This window comes from Anser cygnoides, chromosome 1 (assembly GCF_040182565.1).
Source record: "Anser cygnoides isolate HZ-2024a breed goose chromosome 1, Taihu_goose_T2T_genome, whole genome shotgun sequence".
Lineage (NCBI taxonomy): Eukaryota > Metazoa > Chordata > Aves > Anseriformes > Anatidae > Anser > Anser cygnoides.
In genome coordinates this window covers 8,911,071-8,932,958 of record NC_089873.1, presented here as the reverse complement: position 1 = coordinate 8,932,958, position 21,888 = coordinate 8,911,071, and the positions used below count along the sequence as shown (strand labels likewise).

The window sequence follows — 21,888 nt, the reverse complement described above, 5'->3', positions numbered from 1 at the left end:
TAAATACACTTTGCCTCAATGTTTTGTCTGAAAAGTTAAAGACAACCTGAATAGTTAAATGTATTTGAAACTGCACATAATTCTTTCTTTAGTCCAGATATCTTAGTGGCTATGAATTTTACCTTTTTTTTTTTTTTTTTTTCTCTCTCCAGGTTACTAGAGATATTTAGGCATATTAAATGGCTTACCAAATGTGAATTTTAATTCAAATTCTTTGCTCTAAAATATTTATGACTAATGGTGCTGCCTGATCACAAATGAATTCTCCTGGCTCAGTTTGCTTTCTGCACTTCTTGGAAAGTGCAACATCCACAACAATCAACAGTGGTATGGCTAAAGTGAAATGTTACCAACTTGGGTGAAGGGGTGGACTATGCAGGGTGCGAATGCCTCCAGAAAGCTCTGAATTAATCAATCCCCACTGAACATAATGGGAAGTGACAGCACTCAGCATCTCTCAGGAGGCAATCAGCAACCCACAGAAACAGGCGTCTGCTTTTCACGCAAACACAATTTGTTTGCTACAGAAAGCCTATGCCAAAAATCAATCCATGATCTGAATCTCCAATATGAATAATGCTGTTATAACTGCAATTTCCTGAAAAGGTGCTGATTTTTCAGCAAACTACCGAGATGGAAGATGAACATGTGGTGTTTCATAAAGCATCCTAGGGAAGAAATCTCCTGAAACAATCTGAATTTTAAAGGATTAAAAAAGAATTTTAAAGTGGTGTATGGAACATTGCAGAAGTCGAAATAAGATACTTAGCTTGATACTAGAAACACTTGTATACGATGACAGCAAGTGTTGCATTTAAGTGTGGGGCAAAATCATCTCCTGTTACACCTGTTAAGCCCTGTGCTGCCATCATATTAATTTAGGATCAGTTACCACTTCAGAACTGACAGCAGAATATAGTCACTTAAAACCTCCTGCTGGTGCTTAAAGAAAATATCAAACAGCTGAGAATTTAAATTTTCTTCAGTAAGTAGCGTGTCTGGAAAAAGCAGGAAAGCAGTTTTTGTGTGTGTTTCTGTACAAGCATCTGTTTTTTATATGTAGCCGTCAATTGTGCTTACAAAAACTCTGTTTCACCATGTGTACTAGAACTATTGAAGGCTATATTGCCTTTTTATTATCTGGAGTTAACACATTGTCACAGGGCAAGGGCCAGTGAGTACAGTGGATCCCAGTGGAAGCTTCTCCTATCACTAGCAATTCCAGATATTAATGTAAATATTAATACTAAATTGCCAGTAACATTGCCATAATTTAAACCATCCAAATTGCCTCTGCTCTGTTTAATATCAGAGTAATGTAATCCTAGTAATGCCAGGAAGCAACGAATGCTCTGCCTGCAGTTACCATCTTCCAAATGCTTTTACTTGAGAAGGGTGACCATGACAAAAGAAATAAAGAAGCAAACACTTACAGGTGCATGTTTGCCAATTTGCTGATATTTTGTTTTCATGCAATGTAGGGCTCCTACAGATGGGTGACCTCTTGAAGGATTTCAGTCTCACAGAAGGTCAGATACCATGAAAAATTCATTTTATTAAAAATAACCTGTATAACTATGGAAGGTGAGATTAATATTAACTATTTATATTATAAATATTAAGTCCTAGTACAAAACATCACACAACAAATCAGAGTTACCCAGTGAAGAAAAAAAATAGATAAAAAGGAACAAAATTGAACTTATGAGATGAACTGTGTGGAAAATAAACTGACCTTTTTTACATTTTTGTTTAAATCAACCAAGTTGAGCAGGAAGATGTGGTCTTTAGCCCCGATTAGCAGCCGGCCCCGCTCCTCATCTAGCAGCAGGGTTCGAAAATCAAGCCCCTCCGTAGATCCTAGGAATGGGATGCAGCTGTTTGAAAGCAGCAAGTCTGTGGGAAAATGAAGAAAATCTTTATAATCAAAATGTTTACATATGACTCATTGGTGTCTTTTATAAATATATGCAACCAGCATGGAGTATGCCAGTGACATAACTGCAGTCTTGGAGCATGTCTTTCCAGGGTCATAATACAGTTCCTTTCAACCTTGGTTTTCTTTGGGGGAGAGGGAGAGAGGGGTGTTGTTACTTCCAAATTGGGTAATATTTACTTTCACAAAGATTTGCCTGTATGAAACTTTCTTAATAAATTGCTTCTGTGACATAAAGGAATCACATTCCTTGGCAGAAATTAGAAACAAAAAGAGCTATATCTTTACTGCATTGTAAGAAAATGAATGTGTGTTTATATTGTCATACTCATGGATACACAGGACCAAGGATCAATATCTCACCGTATTTGGTGCTCAACATATAAAGCAGCAACATATAAAGGCCAATGGCACAGAGAACAGCAAGGAACTGGAAACAGCTGGTAGGTGTGGCAGGTATATAAGGATGAGAAGAACTGGGAGAAGGAGGTAACAACTGTAATGTGTTGAATCATAGAACAGTTTGGGTTGGAAGGGACCATAATGATCATCTAATTTCAACCCCCTGCCATGGGCAGGGACACCTCCCACCAGATCACACTGCCCAAATTCCCATCCAGCCTGACCTTGACCGTTTCCAGAGATGGGGCAGCCACAGTTCCTCTGGGCAACCTGTTCCAGTGCCACCTGTTCCACCCTCAGAGTGAATAATTTCTTCCTGATATCTAGCTTGAATCTACTCTCTTTTGGTTTAAAACTATTACCCCTTGTTGTATAACTCCCTGATAATGAGTACCTCACTATCTTTTCTGTATGCCCCTTTAAATACTATAAGGACACTTTAAGTATAGAAAGTTTTGCGTAAGGTTCATTTTTTCCATTGCCTACCAGTCATTTTTTGGTGGTAGTACAGAAAATCTCTACAATTAAATTTGCAGTTACTACAAGTTTAATCGAGAACTGAAACATGAATCAATACCCATCGAGCATAGGTATACCAAGGCATAGTATTGAAAAAAAAGGCAATATAGAGGCATATTAAGGGGAGCATTGAGTACTAACACCTCTAAACTCCTGGGGTCTGTACTTTCCTTACAGAGTTGGCACCAGGTTGCCATTCCTGCATCCTTGTACTCTCTGCAGGGAAAGTTAGGGCAGAGCTCTGGCTATAGCTTGTAGTTTAACATCAAACACTTTCCCTTTTAAAAGCATACATTTTCAACACAACTTTTACTGTGATGTAGTAGTGGCTTCCAATCCCCTTCAAAAGGTAATTAAGAAAAAATATGCTTCTCTATGAAACTAATGAAAGAATCTATGCTTTTCCCCATTTAAAAAAAAAAAAAAAAAAAAAAAAAAAAGCTAAAGGGCCATAAAGTAAAGAGTCTGAAATCTTTTGCTCACTGAAGACTTTGCAGACGTAATTTTGGATGAGGACACAAATAACATACAGAAAAGAGCACAACGAGAGTATAGTCATGTTGAGCAGTCTCTAATTTGGGGAGAACAAAAATAAACATGTGAATCAGTTCTTCCACAAGCAACCTCTCCAAGCTAAACCATTCACAAATTTTGGGACAGAAAAGTAAATCCTGTATTTAATTGAATACAAAATTAAGGATATTTCCACCTTCTTGGCACCGGATGGACAATGTATCCTTCCTGCTAAAGAGGCTAGACTTAAAGCACAAGTTACTTACATTTCCTAGTCATGATTAAAACCGCAGCCAGTGTTTTGCAGAGAAACTCTGGATCAAAATAAAGAGGGGAAAAAAGAAAAAACAAGACTTTTTCCCCCAAGGTCTCTTAAAAAAAATGTGATAGGCAAAGCAAAAGATTAAGTCTTGTTGATGGCTAATAAACAGCACCATGGGAGAAAAAAAAATAAAATATATATTTTAACTTTATTCATATGACTACCTGGTACAGAATTATTAAAAGTATTTTTTTGGCTCTGTCGCTTCTACTTAAGCTTATGTGGTTTTGTCTGGCTCACTGCTGAATACTGTTAGGTACAGTCTTAAAACAAATTGTCTTGTCTTGTATTGCAGCTCCTATTCCCCTAGGTGGGATTTGTTTGGCAGTACTTTGAAAAATCTTACTTCACATTAAAAAACTAAATCAAAAGTTAAACTTTACACTGCTTTACACTAGCACTATCCTTTCTTGCCTATCTTTTGTGAAGACAAAGATGTCGCTGTTCTGCAAATCAGTAACAGTTTAAAAGACCTGCTTACTGATTGACAGCAAGATCACTGAGGAAAAAGTTGTGGATAGCACAGTACTACAAACACCTAAATCCCATCCAAACTACTACTTACAGTAGAACTGTCTGAAGAATAGCCAAGCTGTTAGCTACCTGGCTAATAACCAGTGTTAAAAATAAATACAAATTTTAAAAAGTGAAAATAAAAGCCCTCTAAATTCCAAATTTCTGAAACTTAGCTTACTCCATTAGTGTGTTTTCACCCAGAAAGAGGTAAAGATTTATTACTCCTGACACTTTCAGTGTTGTTGGGCTCTCTGTTATAGGTTAGCAATCTTCAGTTACTCTTAACTTTTGTGTGATGTAGATGCGTCTTCATCAGACATCACAGACTCTATAAAACTCCTCCCTTGTTTTTCCAGAGTGGAAATTCTTGGCACCAGATGTGATGGAGCTGTTTATTGGGAAAGGATTCTCTGACGCTGACCACAGTGAAAAAGAAGGTTTTAGCTCTCTTGGGCTGCTCAGATTCTTCTCAGTTGATCTCTAAAATATTGTTTATCACCTCTGCATTTCTGAGCAAATGTCTTTCTCTGCTCCACCCATGATGTAAGAGCTGGCTGCATTACTAGATTATCCAATCCATTGCATATAGCATTCCTTATAAATTCTGCAGTCTAAATTTAACCCCTATTCAACAACTGTCTCTAACACTTAGTACATAGGACTGAGGGAGAGAAAGAAATTAGGGATAACAATATCTAGTAATTAGTAATTTACAGGCATTAACACAAATAAACAGGAGAGAGAGATGGATTTCACAGGCTACCGTATTTCAGCAACCCATATCATCCTCTGTTACATGACTCCTCAATCTCTTTTGAGGACAAGCTTCCAGTCATGTCATAGTGCTGGTCTATGTGGGATGGGTAAATAAAATGTAGAATACGAGGAAAAGTTCCTTCTCATCACCAAGTAGAAATTTGATCTGAGTAAGGATACATGATACATTTGTACAAATGCTCGATAGCACTTCGTTTCGTTGCCTAGAGTCATGAAATCCATTGCCCTTTGCAAGCATGTCACTTGCCAAAATATCTCGACCTGATTCTCTACATATCTAAAAGAAGAGCCCTGAGACTGCTATTTCCTATTTCTTTCTTATTTGGTAGAAAGAATCTCTGCAGTGGCCATCTCAAAAGAAGAGTCATTGTCTATTGCTTAACACTTCTAGTATTTCTTAGTAAAGAACCACCTAGACAGCTACAATGGGGAGGGAAAATGTTGTCTCATAGGTGAAACGCCCAAATGGGAATGAGCCCTGCCTGGTGCCTTGTACAGTGATTTATTTCACTGCATCAGAAGGAAAACATTTGTAAAATGTTCCAGATTAAAATGACAGCACTGCACACTGATTTCTTACTGACGTAAATGACAACATAAGCTGCAAAGTGGTGAAGAATCAGGTTTGGTCAGTTATTTACTAACTACTGAAAAGAGCTTGGAAATAAGACTCCAAACATAGCCACTGATAAGATTAAAACTGAAACATGACCTAATAAAAGTTGTCAAGTAAACATTAACAGAGAATTGATTAAATTACAGCCAAATTAATCATTGTTCTCACCTGATAAAAACAAAACAACCCAGCTTTATCAGTTGAAATTGCCCATCACAGCCAAATATCTTAAATATGACCTAGGATATCACACTGGAAAAATTTACCATGAAAAGCATACTTGCCCATTCATGTTTCAGAGCATATATTCTGCTTAAAGAAAGATGTTGATGTGAATCATTGAAGCCTGTCTAGTGTAGAAATAGTTTTCTTGCAGTGCACAGAAACAAAGTTAGTTACAGGGATGGTCTTTTATAAGTGCACATTCACCATTCGGTTTATAGTGTGTATATACTGTTTTACTGAAAATTAAACACTTTTCTTCACAGACTCCAGTCTGGCCATTAAATGAATATACAGCTAAATTCCTAAGTGGGTTAATATTTCACTGCTGAGTGGCAGAAGATAGATTAGTAACTAGTTTTTAATCATTTAGGTAAGTGTTTCAGAGGTCTCAGCTCACAACAGCTTGATCATTGCTTACTTAAACAATATACAGCATCAGAGCCACTGTGTAAAATTTCTGATGAAAAAATGTCATTGCATTCTGGTAATATGTATCTACATTTACACAACATATTTAGACTTCTTAGCCTTAGCTCATGTATTTGGTGACAGTACTGTTGTTCCTCACCCCAGCATGGTGTAAGAACAGAGCAATCTGGAAACAGTTCATGAAGATTCAGAATTGCCTTTCTCACCAGACTTTTGTTTGTAATGATGGGCAATGCCTAAACTGGCAGAAAGGGATCTCCTCAACCTGTTTCAAAACAGCTGCATCTAATGACACCCTTGAAACATCCTGAATTTAAACACTACATATGTATAATTTTGTAATTTTCACAGTCAAAAGGCAAACATCACGTCATTTTACTCTAGATGTGAGCAAGTTCCTTCACATGCTGGAAAATATCCATGACAATTCACATTTTTATTGTGTGAATCCTCAGCTAAATTACTGGGGTAAAGAAGTGTCAAAATAGCACAAATACAGCAAATTACTTAATTCCTGAAGTATTCTGAGTTTAAACATACAATTGACCCCAGATGTATTTGTATGAATATTTCCCATCTATGAATCTCTACTACTTATTGCAAGAAGTAAGCTATATTTTGTTTAATTGCATCTCACCATGGACAATGATGATTTGTTGTGCATGCCATGTGGCTCATTGCTATACAATGGATTTTATTTGGCCTTGAGGAAAATGTCATATTCATGGTACAGCAGGGCCTTTCCAAAAGGATATGGATTACTGGGAGCAGAGAAAACACAATTTTTTGTTGGCACAACATTATGTAAAAATCTTGAATCTGTTTCTAGGTAGGCCCCAAACTACTTCATACTCTACCACATAGTTTGGGGATTAGGCACTTATGTTCCTCCTTCAGGACTGAACTGATCTACAGGAAGGTATTACAGTCTCAGGAGGTGACACTTGAAAGAGAACTTTTTCAAAGATTGCTCCAAAATTCAGGAATGTTTTACTGCAGTCTTTAAGGCATTTCAGGGCACTTTCCATGTCAAATTGCAGGCACTTCTAGCAATCAGTAAGAGTAAAATTTCCCAAATCCCTATTTGGAAACACGTATTGACATGTCAAATGTCAACATTTTACAACACAGAAAAAACGTAAGTAGCTCCTTCATGCACAATGTTTCTCAAATCATCGTTACAGTCAATAATAACTAAACAATAGATCACTCCGTGCAGTGCTGTCAAGATACTTTTGTATCTTTCATCGGGAAAGGAAGATCATCTTATCTTCCAGTATGCCTTATAAGAGCTACTGCACCCATAAAGAGAAATACATTTATTTATGTGTGTATATATATATATGTAAACTGTATTAAATTCTGGTGTGATGTGGGACCTGATTCTCTTTCATATTAGTAGAGCTCACTTGCAAGGAGGTGCTTCTACAAGATCAGAGTCAAGACTACTACAGAACATTCAGTCCATCTATTTCATAGCCTGGGGTATATTCAACATACAGTGCTGTCTTTGTCTGGCTCTGTGTATTTTAAGTCTGCAAAAATGGTAATCCAGTAAAACAAAATAGGTAAGTGCTAACCACCAAAAATACACTCAGTTAAAGCACTAGCTAAACAATTCTCAGTTGTGTTTATGGAAGTGTATTTTAGTAACTGCAAATAAATTTGACTAGAGAAACAGCTGCACAAATAACTTGTAAAGTGTTATTATTGCGGAGGTGATTAAAAGCTGCTTTGTGACTTCATGTTGTTGGTGAACAAAATGCAAAGGTTCAATTCACAACCTTCAAAGAGCCAAACAAAATAATTAACTTTTTAGACAGCACAACTGAAAATGCATCTGAGTGAAACATTTGTTTTTTGTGTAGAAAATCTAAGGCCATGGATTAGTAAGGTTCCTTTTTCCTAAGTAGTTTATCTTCCTTGAAAAATTGCCAAGGAAAGCAAACTCACTGTTATTGCCAAGACAAAATTAAATCCTCTTTTTTTTTTTCTTTTTCTTTTCTTTTTTTTTTTTTTTTCCCTCTCTCTCTCCTTTAAAACAATACCGTGGATGTTAAAAGAATAAGCATTACAGATGTAATTCAATATAAATGACTGGCAAGCATATGAGAATTGGTACTGTGTAGATAATTGTTGGCATCTCATCACACATACCTTTCCATTAGAAATGCCTGGCACACTGATGGACTTAAAGGACAACAAAGCTCCTCTCTAAGTGAAAGGCAGACTACACACCAAAAAAAAAAAAAAAAAAAAAAAAAAAAAAAAAAAAACAACTCAATTTCCTCATTTTCAATTCCAGGGCTTCACTTACCTATTTTTCATTTATCTCTTACAGATTCTCAGCCTGACTGTCAGTCTCACACATAATGGGTAAATCATCTGAGTTATGTGAATTAAATGTGCTTTCTTCTGCTGCAATCTTATTTTTATTTTATTCAAAGTATCCCAATGGTAAAGGGATATAGTTCTCTAAGAACATAAAGTTTTCTGCTTATATCTAGCACAGTAAAGCTTTAGACCATTGCTGAAGCTGGAGATCAGGATTTTTCTTGACCTAACAGAAAGAGAATTGTTAACTTGACTGGAGACCAAACTCTATCCCTGCCTTTTTTTTTTTTTTTAATTATTTTTCAGTGTCCTGAGCATCAAGCAGCTGAAAGAAAACCTTTCATCTATTCTGAGGGAGCAACCCACCAGCTCACCTATTCTTAAAGCCATCGCAAAATTCCCCATTACTAAAGCCACAGTAGCAAACAGCCTATAAATTCATTGAACGTGGAGAAAAGAAAACAAAAAAAAAAAACACAAAAACAACCAAAAAAAAAACACCTTCAGCTGAATACTGCTGCTCTACTCACTCTCATTAGAATTTCAGTTTTTGCCCTGGTTAACCATTTCCCAGACTCTTGTCTCTTCCAGTCTATCAGCCAATATAAAATCAAATATACAGAAAACAAAAGATCAGTGGTAAGCTTCAGGTAGAAATAATGGTAATTGAAATCCTTGACTGGCTTATTTAAAGAAGCTTCACTCATTGTGAAATAGTTTTACTGCTTCAGCTAGCCTATCATCTCATATCACAAACTTTCCACCTACCTTTAGGTGCATAACCATATGACCTGTAATTAGAAAGCGTGGAGATTAGTCCACACTGAGAAATGTGCAACACAAAGTGCGCTGACAACACATTGCACCTTGTAGATGTCTAGCATCAAAATCATACTGGGGATCTGGAACTTGTATTAACTTGCATGAATGAACACATCTCAGTCTGCAGCAGTGGACTCATTCTTTCTTGCTTGGCTGGAGATGTGTATTGCACTTTGACAGTATGTCCAGGTGTTAAAAATATTATGCAGTTATCATATTTAGCACTTTAAGGCACACTACTCTTTTGTCAAAGCATGGTACACAAAATTCTATGCAGTGCTACCCATTTTTTCAAAACAAATGATTGTTGTTATATTGCTTTTGCCTTCAAAAAAGCACCAACCTTTCATTTCAGACCTTTTTTTTTTTTCTTTTTTTTTTTTCTTCAGAGTGATGCAAAAAGGTCTGAAGTATTTTGAAGCACCTGGAACTGAAATTTTCACATAACTGTCTCTTTGGAGAAACTTCTGAGAACATAGCATTATCTGAAGATGCACACAGCACCTTGCAGAGAGACTTCTATAGCCTATATATCCATGGACAGATAAAACAGCAGGTTGTACTGTTTCTTCCACCTATATTATCTGGTATCAGTTGTACAGAAATGGACACAGGTTTAAATCTTTACTCAATTTTTGCTCTGTAGGTGAAGCAAATGAGAATTGTGTTGTGGATTTCACTCTCCAGGAATTGAAATTGCAAGGATTTTTCTCATGTAAACCAAAGGTCTAATTGGCCACATAAGTCTGGATTTGCCTCAGCAGCTGGTCTTACACCACAGATAGGTGCTGACAGCTCTTTTGGGGAGCCTGCCTCTTTTTGCTAAGACCTGAGTTCTCAGGCTGCACGTCTGATGCCAGAATTTGCCTTGTTGAGCCTATATCTGTTGAATATGAAATATACTGTTTTTCAGAAGGTCACATTTGTTAAGAATACATTTTTTCACCAAGTTCAAGTCTATTTGCCAGCTTCCTTAATGAGAGTAATGTTCATAACAAAGCAGTCAAGGCCTTCATGCTAAAGACGAGAGACCTTGAACTGCAGACGCATGAACAATTCAGTTGTAATAAAAGTGTCAGATGGCATGGGACTAGAAAACACATTGATACTAACAGGCTTAGAAGAGATACAGAGCAGCATGAGCTATTCCTGAAGAAGGTGACTTGACAGTGCAAAGGAGAGTTCCTGCCAACCAGAGTTATTTGCTCAGTTACCTCATTAGTGCCTCTGTTTTCATAACTTAAAAGAACAGTTCATAGACAGGGAAAAAAAAATCCAGTTGTTTTGTTTTGTTTATTTGGTTTTTGCCTGTAGTTTCTATTATTGAAACCTATTTGCAATTTCCGTACTAGCATTATCATATACCAATTGTAACCAGTGTCTGTGTGCAACACAGATTTTTATGAAAGCATTGAATAACTGTATGTCCGAACCTCCCCTATCCTCTGCATGCTCCACACAGACACACACCTCGCTTTCACTCTGATCATGACTTGGAGCCAGACCTTCAGTTTAACCACTGTGACCTGCAATAATTTTATCAGCTGAGGATCTAGCTCTGAGTGTATAGCAAGAAGTCATGGGGGCTATTCTCCTCTCTGACTCCAAGCATTGGACCAGAGCCCTGACAAGCTGTATGGTCAGGCTGTAAAGCTAAATAATAAGTAAAGTCCCAAATGCTAACAGATCCTTGCCAAAGGAGCTCATGAGAGCTGGAATTAGTGCAAGAGAAAGGGCAGATCCATGCATCTGGGAGCAGGTAAGAGGGGGGAGAAGTGCATATGTGTGCTTGGGGAGAAGAGAGCAGGGAGGGAGATGTCCTCCTTCCAGCAATAGCGTGATGTTGTCTCAGCTGCCATGAAACCACTGTCTTGAGAGAGCCTATAAGATCTCTTAAGTGCTGATAGTTCTTCAACACACTTCCCACAGTCCCTCTGAGGGTAAACAAAATTCCTCATCACTTGCTTTGAAAAGCTCTTCTGTTTTCTCCACTCCACCAAAACATATTCAGTTGGATGAGGAGGCTGAAGAGATACAGTGAGGAGGAGGTGGAACCTGGTCTGTGAAACAACAACCAGCTGACCAGTGCGAATCCATGAGCAGAGAACAAACTTTGGCAGGGCTGAGTGGGAGAGGTGCGTTCTCAGGAAGGGAGGGGAAGGGCAGGGACCTCTGTGAGCAGATTTACCTGCCAGTGGGATAGACACTTCCTCTGTTGGCACAAAACCTGTTTTTAGAGGTTCCTGCTTGCTCTTCCCACACGTGACTGTTTGTTCCCGTCCCACAGGGCATTCCCAATCTGACATAAGCCAGATTTTTATTATTATTATTTTTCTTTTCTCATGTTCTTAACGACGAAAGAGAATATTTATAAATGACAGTTGAGGCATTAATATTTTAGCTTTTCCATCATGACTGGTTGATCTCACAAGGCAAAATTAATGTCCTTGTTCTAAATTGCTATAGACATGCAAAGAAATTCAATTGCTGTAGGGAAGCACTGTTTAAGTCACATAGTCATCATCTGTGGTAACTGCACAGGATGGATATTCTTTAAAACAAATGTGGTTTAAATGTAGAAAATGATTGTTTTCAGGAAGCTTAAGATATTTAGGAAAACATTATTTTTTTTTCCATTTTTCCAGATACCTTTTATTTGATTAAAAAGCAAGTGTAACGCAGTAATTCAATTAGCTAATGCAGAGGTAGGCTTTTAAAATAGTTTCGCACTAGCATTAGGAAAGAACCACTTCCAGAAGTGAAAATAAAAACAATTCACATTAAAATAGCTTGGCCTTGCATAATGCTCACTCTTGGCTAAGTGCAACATAATTATCAGGTTTTGTTTGTTTGTTTGTTTGTTTGTTTGTTTTTTTCCTGATACTGACAGGAGTTAACCTCTTATTAAACCATTAAAACAAGAGGTCACTGAATTTCTACGTTAATTCCTTTACATGTCAGTTATTTGTGCTGGCCTTGTGCCTAACAGCCTCTGTCAGATTCAGAGTCCCACATGCAGAAATGCAGGTGGACCCAATATCTGTCTTACAGGCTTCTTAGGCAATGTTGAGACAGGACCATACCAACTAAAAATTACAGGGCAACGGATATCAGATGTGTGTGTCTGCACAGGCTAACCATGTGCACTTTCCAATTGTTTCTTGTCAGTTGTTAGTATATAGGCATAAGCTATCATTAAATATTAGAATGTCAGGGTTTTTAGTTTTTTTTTATCATTATTATTTACAGTTATTTCTCCTTCAGACACCAACAGATGCCACATAGACAGCAGTTACATTACATATTATTTAGAAATCTTTTTTCAAAAAAATCCAGATTGCATGTATGATGTGGGGGGATTTGTAAAGTCTTTTCAAAGCTGCCAGATCAGTTGAACATAAAACTTTGGTGTCTTCAGTAATATTTTAACCATGAAATCCTATGGTACAACATGATATACTTCTCCAGGACAGCCAGCATATGGATCACAAAGTAGATTGCCACACCTGGAGCCCTGTGTTCAGCTCTGTGTCCCCAGCACAAGAAGGGCATGGACCTGCTGGAGAGAGCCCAGAGGAGGGCCACAAGGATGATCAAAGGGCTGGAGCACTTAGCTACTATGAAGTCAGGCTGGGGGAATTGGGGTTATTCAGCCTGGAGAAGAGAAGGCTCGAGGGAGATCTCATAGGTTCCAGTACCTAAAGGGAGCTACAGGAAAGCTGAGGAGGGACTCTTGCATGTAGTGATACGACAAGGGGTAATGGTAATAAACTGAAAGAGGGTATATTTAGATTAGGTATTAGAAAGACATTCTTTACTCAGAGGGTGGTGAGGCACTGTTACAAGTTGCCCAGAGAAGCTGTGGATGGCCCATCTCTGGAAACGGTCAAGGCCACGTTGGATGGGGCTTTGGGCAACTTGGTCTGGTGGGAGGTGTCCCTGTCCATGGCAGGGGTGTTGGAATTAGATGGTCTTCAAGGTCCCTTCCAACCAAAACCATTCCGTGATTCTATGATTTTATGACTCTACGATGTTCTGATAGTGCTCCAGTGTGATACACAAAAAATTGTCTGTCTCTTTCTGCTGTTTCTTTGTGTATTTATTTATCTCCAAATGACTTTGACTGCAGAACAGATATCCCCTGAACCCCTCAGCCCTTGTTTGAAGAACTTATCTATATATGGAACAGCAGAAATGGGGAGGGAGGAAAAGGAAATAGGATGTGACTTGAGGACCTGTGCTGCAACCACAGATGTCCACCACTAGACACACACTGACGTCAAGAGGATCATGCCCTCAAATTAGTGCATAGAAAGAGAACAAGGCTGGGATCTTCAAAGCTACTAAGAATTGGTTATGTTTTACAACTGTCTTTGTAAAAGTGCAACTACAGAAATATTGTTGACAGTACTCTCTTCAAAGTTGGTGCAATTGATCATTTATAATCACTACATTTTTGTTCTAGGGAACCAATTTTCAGTGTTGTCTCATCCTCCTTTTTACAAGCCACTAGTCATTCTTCCCAAAGTCTTATTCTTTTGTTTTTCTCTCATCTACTGAGATTTAATCAAGTGAACATTCAACAGAATAGTTTGGTATTTGTGAACACAATTCTTTTTTCATCCAATTGAGGCCCTTTTGTGATCATGAAAAAAGAAAACTGTTGTGAGCTACAGGCTGTTTACACTGTTAAGAGGTTGATACGGGTCAGTTCTTTAAGGTTATTCTTAGTTCAACTGCTATGTAAACTGCTGATGTCACTGACTGGAGGCTGTTCTCCAGGACATTATATATGTGATAATTATATGACAGAAAATGCAACATATAGTTGGATCTGACCTTCAAGTTCACTAGTTTAAAAAGGGAAAAATGCAAGAAGGTTGCTCATTTTCCTGTTAATAAAACATCATCAACCCCTTTAAGTTTATACTTAGCGTACAGTATATGCAAGACTCTTAAATCACATGAACAGCAATGCCCATCTGCCTCCAACATAGGGTACATTTCAGTCTCAATATTCACTGCATCCAGAAAGGATTTTTGAGACAAATCAGGCAAAATCTATTTCATGACTAGACAATCATCTGACACTGAGATCTTAACTCTCATATACAGATCTTACATTACTCTATAATCTTAGACATTTTTCCCAATAAATAAAAAATAATTAAAAATGAATTAAATATCAAGTAAAATAAGTGATTCGAGAAAACCAGCACTTCCTCACTGAGCAGATTTTCCTTGATCTTCACAGGCATTCAGAATTACAGCTGCTAATATTACCAGAAAAGCATGTTTTTACTGATCTTTCTTCCTCTTCCTGTGGAGCAAGCACAGCTGCAGAAATGCAAGCTCATTTCTAGGCTTTTCTATACATAACAAATTTACCACGTTCCAGCCATTCATAGCTGTGCAACACCCGCTTCTTGGTACTGGGATTACCACAATGTCACAGACAGTTTAAATGAGGCTCACAGAGCTATACAATTGGAACTGTATTTTACATGCATAATTAAATGATGCATGCCATGGAAATAAGCCGGCTTACTAAAACAGAAAAAAACTGCTCTTGATGCAACAGTGAAGTATCTCTTTAGTTATACAATGAAACATGTTTAAAGCAAAAATAATTTAGAAAACAGGATACTTGACTTTATAAATTAATATGTTCAAAGGCTCATTTTTTGAATATTAAGGAAATGTGCTAATACAGTCATTTTTTCAAAAGAATTCCTGGCACCAAAAAGTAATCCTCTGCTTTTCTTTTCCCCATGTCATATGAATGGATCACTCCTAAAGGGAGTAAAAACATGTATATGAAAAACTTCATGAAGCTAGACATTTCTGAAATGTGGCTAATTTCCATGTTGAACTGATGATTTAGCATTGTCATCCTTAAACAGAGGAGACAGAATTGCATATTGTTAGCTTGTTTAGTTAAGATGAAAAAACCAAGGTGTGGATATTAAGTCCTGCTTCAATTTACGTCAATGGCAAACCTCTTGTCATGATTTTAGTGGGAATGAGATGCATTCAATGAGAAGAATAAAAAGTCATCTGAGAATAATGTTCCTACTTATTAGATTTAAATTACTACCATAGCTATTATAAGGGTTAAATAAATCCTGTTTTAAAAGCCCAAGGTTGCCTTCAGTCTTGCCTTTCCTTGTGTGTTATGTCAAAATGTAGGAGCCTGATCCCCTGACCATCCATCTCAGCACTGGTCACAGCAAGCATGTCTTGGTCCTGGTGCATGGCCACACTTCCTCTGCGTGGGAATGATATATGTTTGTGGATGTAAATATGGGTATATCACTGGTGACGATGTCCAGAGTGGGGTATGTTCCCCAGACAGCAAAACAGGGTGCACATTTTTGTAATACAAATGTATTCTTTGAGTGTCCAGACTACTCATAAAGTCAATGAAAAATAATTAAATAAAGCAAACCCATAGGCTTAAATTTGTAGTTAGGAGCCTGAGTTTCTACGGGAAAATTTTAGGAGGACCAAAAATAGAAAATTGTTGAAAAAAAATCTTTTGTTTTGTTGTGGTTTTATTTTGTTGTTGCTTTTGTTTCATTTTTTTTTTGTTTTATTTTGTTTTCCCAGGAGGCATTCAACCTTCCGGCTTGGTTATTCCCTCTGATTCTCCTTATAAACTAAAACCCAGAAACACACACACACACACAAAACTGTATAAAAGTACTTGCTAATAAATTTCCAAAGACCATTGCTCAAAAGATAGACAAAAATAGGACCGTCTACAAAAAATGATTTAAACATGTTTTTATGTACGAATTATAACACAGGAACTTCCCTTCCTTGGTAACAGAACTGGTGTCCTGTGAACAGTAGTATTGAATGAGATTAGTATATGATAATTTTCTTCATTTGCTGTAGAAGTTGAAATAAGGATGTTAAATGGGGTAGTCGACAGCAAAGATATGCTGCTTGGGGAAGCTGAATGTCACTTCTGTGCTTGACGAGTTCTGCAGTTTGTGTGATGGCCATAGGTTATCTCCAGCTACATCAGAATGAATGATAAATACACACCATTGCTCTGAGAGTGAATGTAGTGTATTTAAAGACTATTAAAATATGGAGTATTACTCAAAAATCAGGCCCTAGCGGTAATCTTTTGGTAGACAGTTTGTTTACCTTATCCTAATCTTACAAACATAGCATAATAATAAGAATGACAGATAATCTTGTAAAAAATATCTAGGAAAGAAATTATGGACTATGCACTGAGAGATATTGTGAAGAACAGTGATAATTTCTGGATTACGAACGGCATGCACCAATATCTAATAGCTAAATCTAAGTCATAAAAAGAAATACTGAAGAATTATTCAATTAATGAATCAGGAAAAAAATGGGAATATAAGATGAGGTATGTAATTAAAGATCATAGCATATTATATCAACATAGGTGTAGAATATATTCTTAATTTTACACCTCTAGTAAAAAATTTTAACTGACTTGAGTTGATATATGTAGTTTTATGGGTGTATGATTTTTTGAATTTGTATTTTTAGAACTGGGCCAAAGAATGAAGGAAATCCACCGTATGGCATCATGTTGATACCCCTATGATTCACTGCAATATCTGCATCTTAACTTTTCCAGCCCAGACTTCTGCCCCTTAAAGTACCTCACAGAAGTTGAAAACCCATAACTGCCATGCAGACAAGCCCCGAAGTTTTAACTGCTCTCTGAACTCAGAGGACTTGTGACAAACAGAGCTTTATTGGAGCACTCTTGCGGTTGTAGACACTTCCTTAACTACCCCACCCTGCTTCTTCTTCCTCTTCCTATATCCACCACCAGCTTCTTTCTTTCTCTCTCAATTTTCTCCTTCTCCATCTTCCTTTAATACAGTTACTTCTTCTTCCTCTCTTCCTGTCTCCTGTCTTTCTTCATCCTCAGCATGTATGCAATACTTGGCATGCTCTTTCTTATCCTTACTGTCAGGGAATGGGAAGAAGCAGTTTCCTAGCCCTCATCTGAGGTGTGTGCTACTACACTGCAGTAGCTACAGCTGTGGGATGAAGTAACTGCAGGGGAAAGTCCTGCTCACTTCCAGCTATACTGCCTTAGCATATGCTGGGCCATTCTGGGAAGATGGAGCTGTGCCATCCCATAAACACTTTGCATTTGGAAGAGGTTGAAACCTTCCCTTGAAAGACAACATTTTTAGCAGTGAAATGAACACACATGTGTGATCAGGTCTTCAGAACTGCCTGACGTGGCCAAGTTTGGTCAGTTTTCCATAAAGATGGAAAAAGGCCTCATATTATCCTCATGATATTCAAACTCCAAAGAATGGAGGTGCCAGGACTTGTCAATGACATGACTCTAACAATTTTATGCGAATTGGCAAGACAGTTCATTTCTCTTACAACTTATGTGCAGAAACCTTGAAGTTATTTTGGCTGGAATGCTTGGGAAAAAAAGAAATTCAGAAAAAGAAAAGAAAAGTAAGTTTAGTTCTGACAACTGTATTAAATAGTCATGACATCTGACACACTGCTGTCAACAACAAAATCTTGATTTTGTTATGACATATACTAGCTGCATCATTTACAATGCAAAGTCCATCACCCATTGACAAGCAAGCTCCAAGAAAAAAATCAGAATTGCTCTTTAAAACCCAGACACGTGGCTGCAGGGTGGTTATTTGACCAGACTTACAAACAACCAAATATCATCTGTGGATTAAACATGCCTGATCTTGGCTGTTTTTGAAGTGGGTGGTCACACTAGAACTCTTCATATCATGGCTTAGAAAGACATCCAGTGTTTCTAGGAACCAAACACAGTATCTTAAAAATATATATATGTATATATATATGAATAATTCATTTGTTCTCCTCCTGTGTAAGAAAAGTGGCATTTTGCTTCAGAAAGAATAAAAGCTCCATGTTTTCCTTTACTTGTTCTCCATATATTATTCAGAGGTATAATATCAAATGAATAAAGCAGACAAGTTGTGGGTTTTTTTGTTTGTTTTTTGTTTTTTAATACTTTTTTCCCTCTTTCTTATTTTAATACTTCCAAAAGAAGTGTGAAAACAAACAAACAAAAAGCAGTAACTTATTTTCTTGTATGTTATGGAAAAACAAAAATTACCACCACCTGCCAAAAAAATAAAAAAAAAAAAAAAAAAAAAGGAAAGAAAATCTGATAATTCTCTCCTTTGACTTCTCAGTTACTTCGCATCTCTCCAAATTAAGATTTATGTGCTGGTTTGTATATGTTGTTGCTTTTTTCCCCCTACAAGGATATAGGTGGATAAGTTTGGATAGGAAACTGTAACCCTCAAGCCAAACTGAAAGGTTTATAAAGTTGCTAATAAAAGTTTGGGTCAGGGCCTAAATATCAATCATCTGTTCATTGTCTTTTTGAACGAGCTCAGGCATTTTCCCAACCACTCCCAGCAGGTCTCTGCCACTATTTCAAACTAAGATTGCAGTGATTTTTTTTTCCCTGTGTTGACCTCAATAATTTTTCTCTCCCTTTCTCCTTACCTGCCAAATGCATCCATCAGGATTTTGCCAAAGGCTATCTGCTTTTGAAGTCAAGAGGAATTCACTAATCATGAGTGTCAAATCCACAATAAATGCCATTGCCATATGGTATATGCTGCTATTGGGAATTATCTCCAAAAGGCCTAGCTGTGAAAAGTCTGGCTATATGTTAGGGATTTTTTACTGCTAACGTTCATAACTCATGTCAGGTCTTTCAGTTTCTGTATTCATTGGCTTAAGTGAGTGTAACTGTTTCCTGAATTTATAAAAATGTTGTCAAGATCTCTTGATCTCTCTTCCTCTGTCTTTCTCTCGCAAACACATTCAAACACAGATATACACAGTGGAATTCCATACACACTGGTATACACATCTAGCAAAAGAGAAGCCTGTAAATAAATGATATTTCATTCTATTTACTCAATAAATTCCTCTGAGTATTAGAGCTCATGATAAACATATCATAACCACTGATGAAGGCTTTACAGCCTCCTGTCCTGTCAGACCATCCTGAGTGTGATTCTGAAATGCATACAAAGACCAATGTTTGAAAAACTGAGAGCAAAATGAGCTCCCATAAGCACAGGGTGCTGACATAACTGAAAAATAACAATCTGGTGAGCATTTGCTTTAGCTAAAGGAGACGACATCAAAGTGATATATCTCTGTATCTTGTGAAAACTGTGCAAGTTTACTGTACAGTCGAAGCAACAAGAAATCCATTTTCTACAGAACATGGGCATTAAAGATTTTTTTTTAACTATATATTTAAACCCTTCAACCTTCTCAACATTCTCAACAAGAAATACACATAAGTAAGATTACACATAAATTACCTTTATAGGAAAGCTTGAGTCTTGGTATAGTTTGCTTTGATGTTCCAGTGACTGGAAGGAGCAGCATCGCTAAAAATAACAGGCAGCAGGCATTAGGTACTTGAGAAGTTCTCATTCTGCTCTCTTCTTCTGTATCTTTTTCAGTATGGTGAAATACCTCTCCGCTATTTCAAACAATCCAAATTTAATCTGAAATCAAAAAGGAAACATCTGTAGATCTTTCGCGTTATCATATAAATATTTCTGAAAGCAAGCCAGACCTATCTTTAAAGAGTAGCTAATTTAACACATTTGCTACAAAAGTTTGTTTTTTTTGTTTTGTTTTGTTTTGTTTAGTATAAATCTAAATTTTGTATATCTGTTTCTTTAATACTACACTTACTTTAGGGATGGAAAAATATTTAAACTTTTCGAAAACCAATGTCTAGCATAGCTGAAGTCTCAGCAAAAATTAAATTAATGCAATATCCATAAAAAGATCATTTGCCACTCAAAAATATTCATGTATCTCATTAGTTCATACAGTTCCATTAGATTTCTTAAAAGTTTTATAACTCACTCTTTAGCTCAGTACAACAGCTATTGTATGTTTATGCTATGACTAGAATAAGCTGTAATATCTCAGATACCATGAGTGAACAAGTTGAGTTAACAGTGAGTACATACCCATCATAAACTTTCATAAATAAACTAAGAAAATTGGATACAGCAAGCTGTTGTGTTTAGTTTTAATAGAGAAAAAAGTCAACACAGATGATGGACTTAAATGTGCTTTGCAGTAAGATATTTTCAGTGGAATAACTGCCTCAATTCATCCACCAAAATGTCCTATAAACTTTAATGAGTGGTTCATGCCGAGGTCAATAGGCTGATATGGGACTATGTTAACACAGTATGCGACTAAGCCAGCTTTGCAACACTTTTCACTTAATAACAGTCATTCATATTCCATAAATCTTGAAGTGTTTAACAAAAGAAAGTGATTATCACTGTCCTTATTTTCCCTACACAAAATCGCAATCATAAAACTGTAGTGAACCTAATTCCTACAGGTCACACAGCCACCCCAGTAGCTGCACAGAAAGCAGCAACAGTTCTCCTGTTGTCTTGTTTTGTACCCAGTTATAAGGGATCCATTTTGCCTGCTTTTTTTTTTTTTTTTTTTAATTATTTGAAATTATTTGAAATGACATCCTGAGGTCCTAAAGGTTGAAGCTGATGTTTAATAAATCACAGAGGTCAGAGCATGAAAATATCCATGAGACCAGATACTTTCCCCTGGAGGTGCACCATAACAAGAGGCTAGGGAAGATAGCCAGCAAAATGACAAACGTCAATGTTTGAGTGATGTTGTAAATCAAGATGTAAGGAAATGTTATGGTTAGTAATGAGATTAATGGCTCGTGACTTGTCATGAAATTTTTTTCTGAAAGGTACCAAAACAACCTGATAAAAAGAGTGATTTCAAAGGCCAGAATATCTATCACTTGCACAGGCACCAGGGGGAAGGCTCCTTGTGAGCCCACGAGAGATACAGTCCAGCTCACCCCCCTCATGAGCCACCCCTTGTCTTGAACTTCACCTAGCTGCAGCACTGGTGCCAGAACCCCTCTGCACATTGCGGAGGCATCCAGAATCAATTCACCAGCTCATGAGGCAGGTAGTACCTCCTTCCTGGCACAAAGGGAGTGGAAAGAGGACTCCTTTAGTTCTCTCTGACAGAGGAAACCTCTCTCGGATGAAGTTGGGGCTTTCTGAGCCTCCAGCACTTCTGCCAATACTAAAGGACAAGGGAGTGTACAGGAAGGGCGTGATGAGGAAAGAGAGAGGGGAATAGATTTGTAAAACGCCCGAAGCATCCTTCCTACGCAGAACATTAAACCTCTTTCTTCTCAATCCCTTCCTCAACACCCCCATTCTGTGTCTGAATGCACTACTTTTGGCCAAGTGCTGTTACATATTAATAAGATGACATGAAAAGAAAAGGAAACAAAACAAATTTGAAATGTCTCTGGTTCCTCTTTCCATTCTCTTCACTGGAGTGTAGGATCCTGAGAGATGATAGCCCTTATTTCTTACATGCTGGTACACCTATTTGTGGTTGGAAAAA

The 21,888-nt window shown here is 37.3% G+C and overlaps 1 protein-coding gene and 1 long non-coding RNA gene across 4 annotated transcripts in view; one reads left to right on the top strand and one right to left on the bottom strand.

The window, feature by feature from the left end:
- The window catches only part of SEMA3D (semaphorin 3D), a 142,918-nt gene that overhangs the window by 77,943 nt on the left and 43,087 nt on the right, over positions 1-21,888 (bottom strand). For all 3 annotated transcript variants that reach the window (XM_013180442.3, XM_013180441.3, XM_013180440.3), the window contains 2 exons: positions 19,779-19,967; positions 1,736-1,896 (listed from right to left, as the gene is read on the bottom strand). In XM_013180442.3, coding sequence (XP_013035896.1) covers positions 1,736-1,896; positions 19,779-19,893 — 276 coding nt within the window. In that variant the 5' untranslated portion in view covers positions 19,894-19,967. The remainder of the gene's footprint in view (positions 1-1,735; positions 1,897-19,778; positions 19,968-21,888) is intronic.
- LOC136786797 (uncharacterized) lies at positions 3,305-15,673 on the top strand. The gene is made up of 3 exons (XR_010826274.1): positions 3,305-7,823; positions 8,597-8,631; positions 9,801-15,673. It is a non-coding gene; the product is annotated as an uncharacterized lncRNA (long non-coding RNA).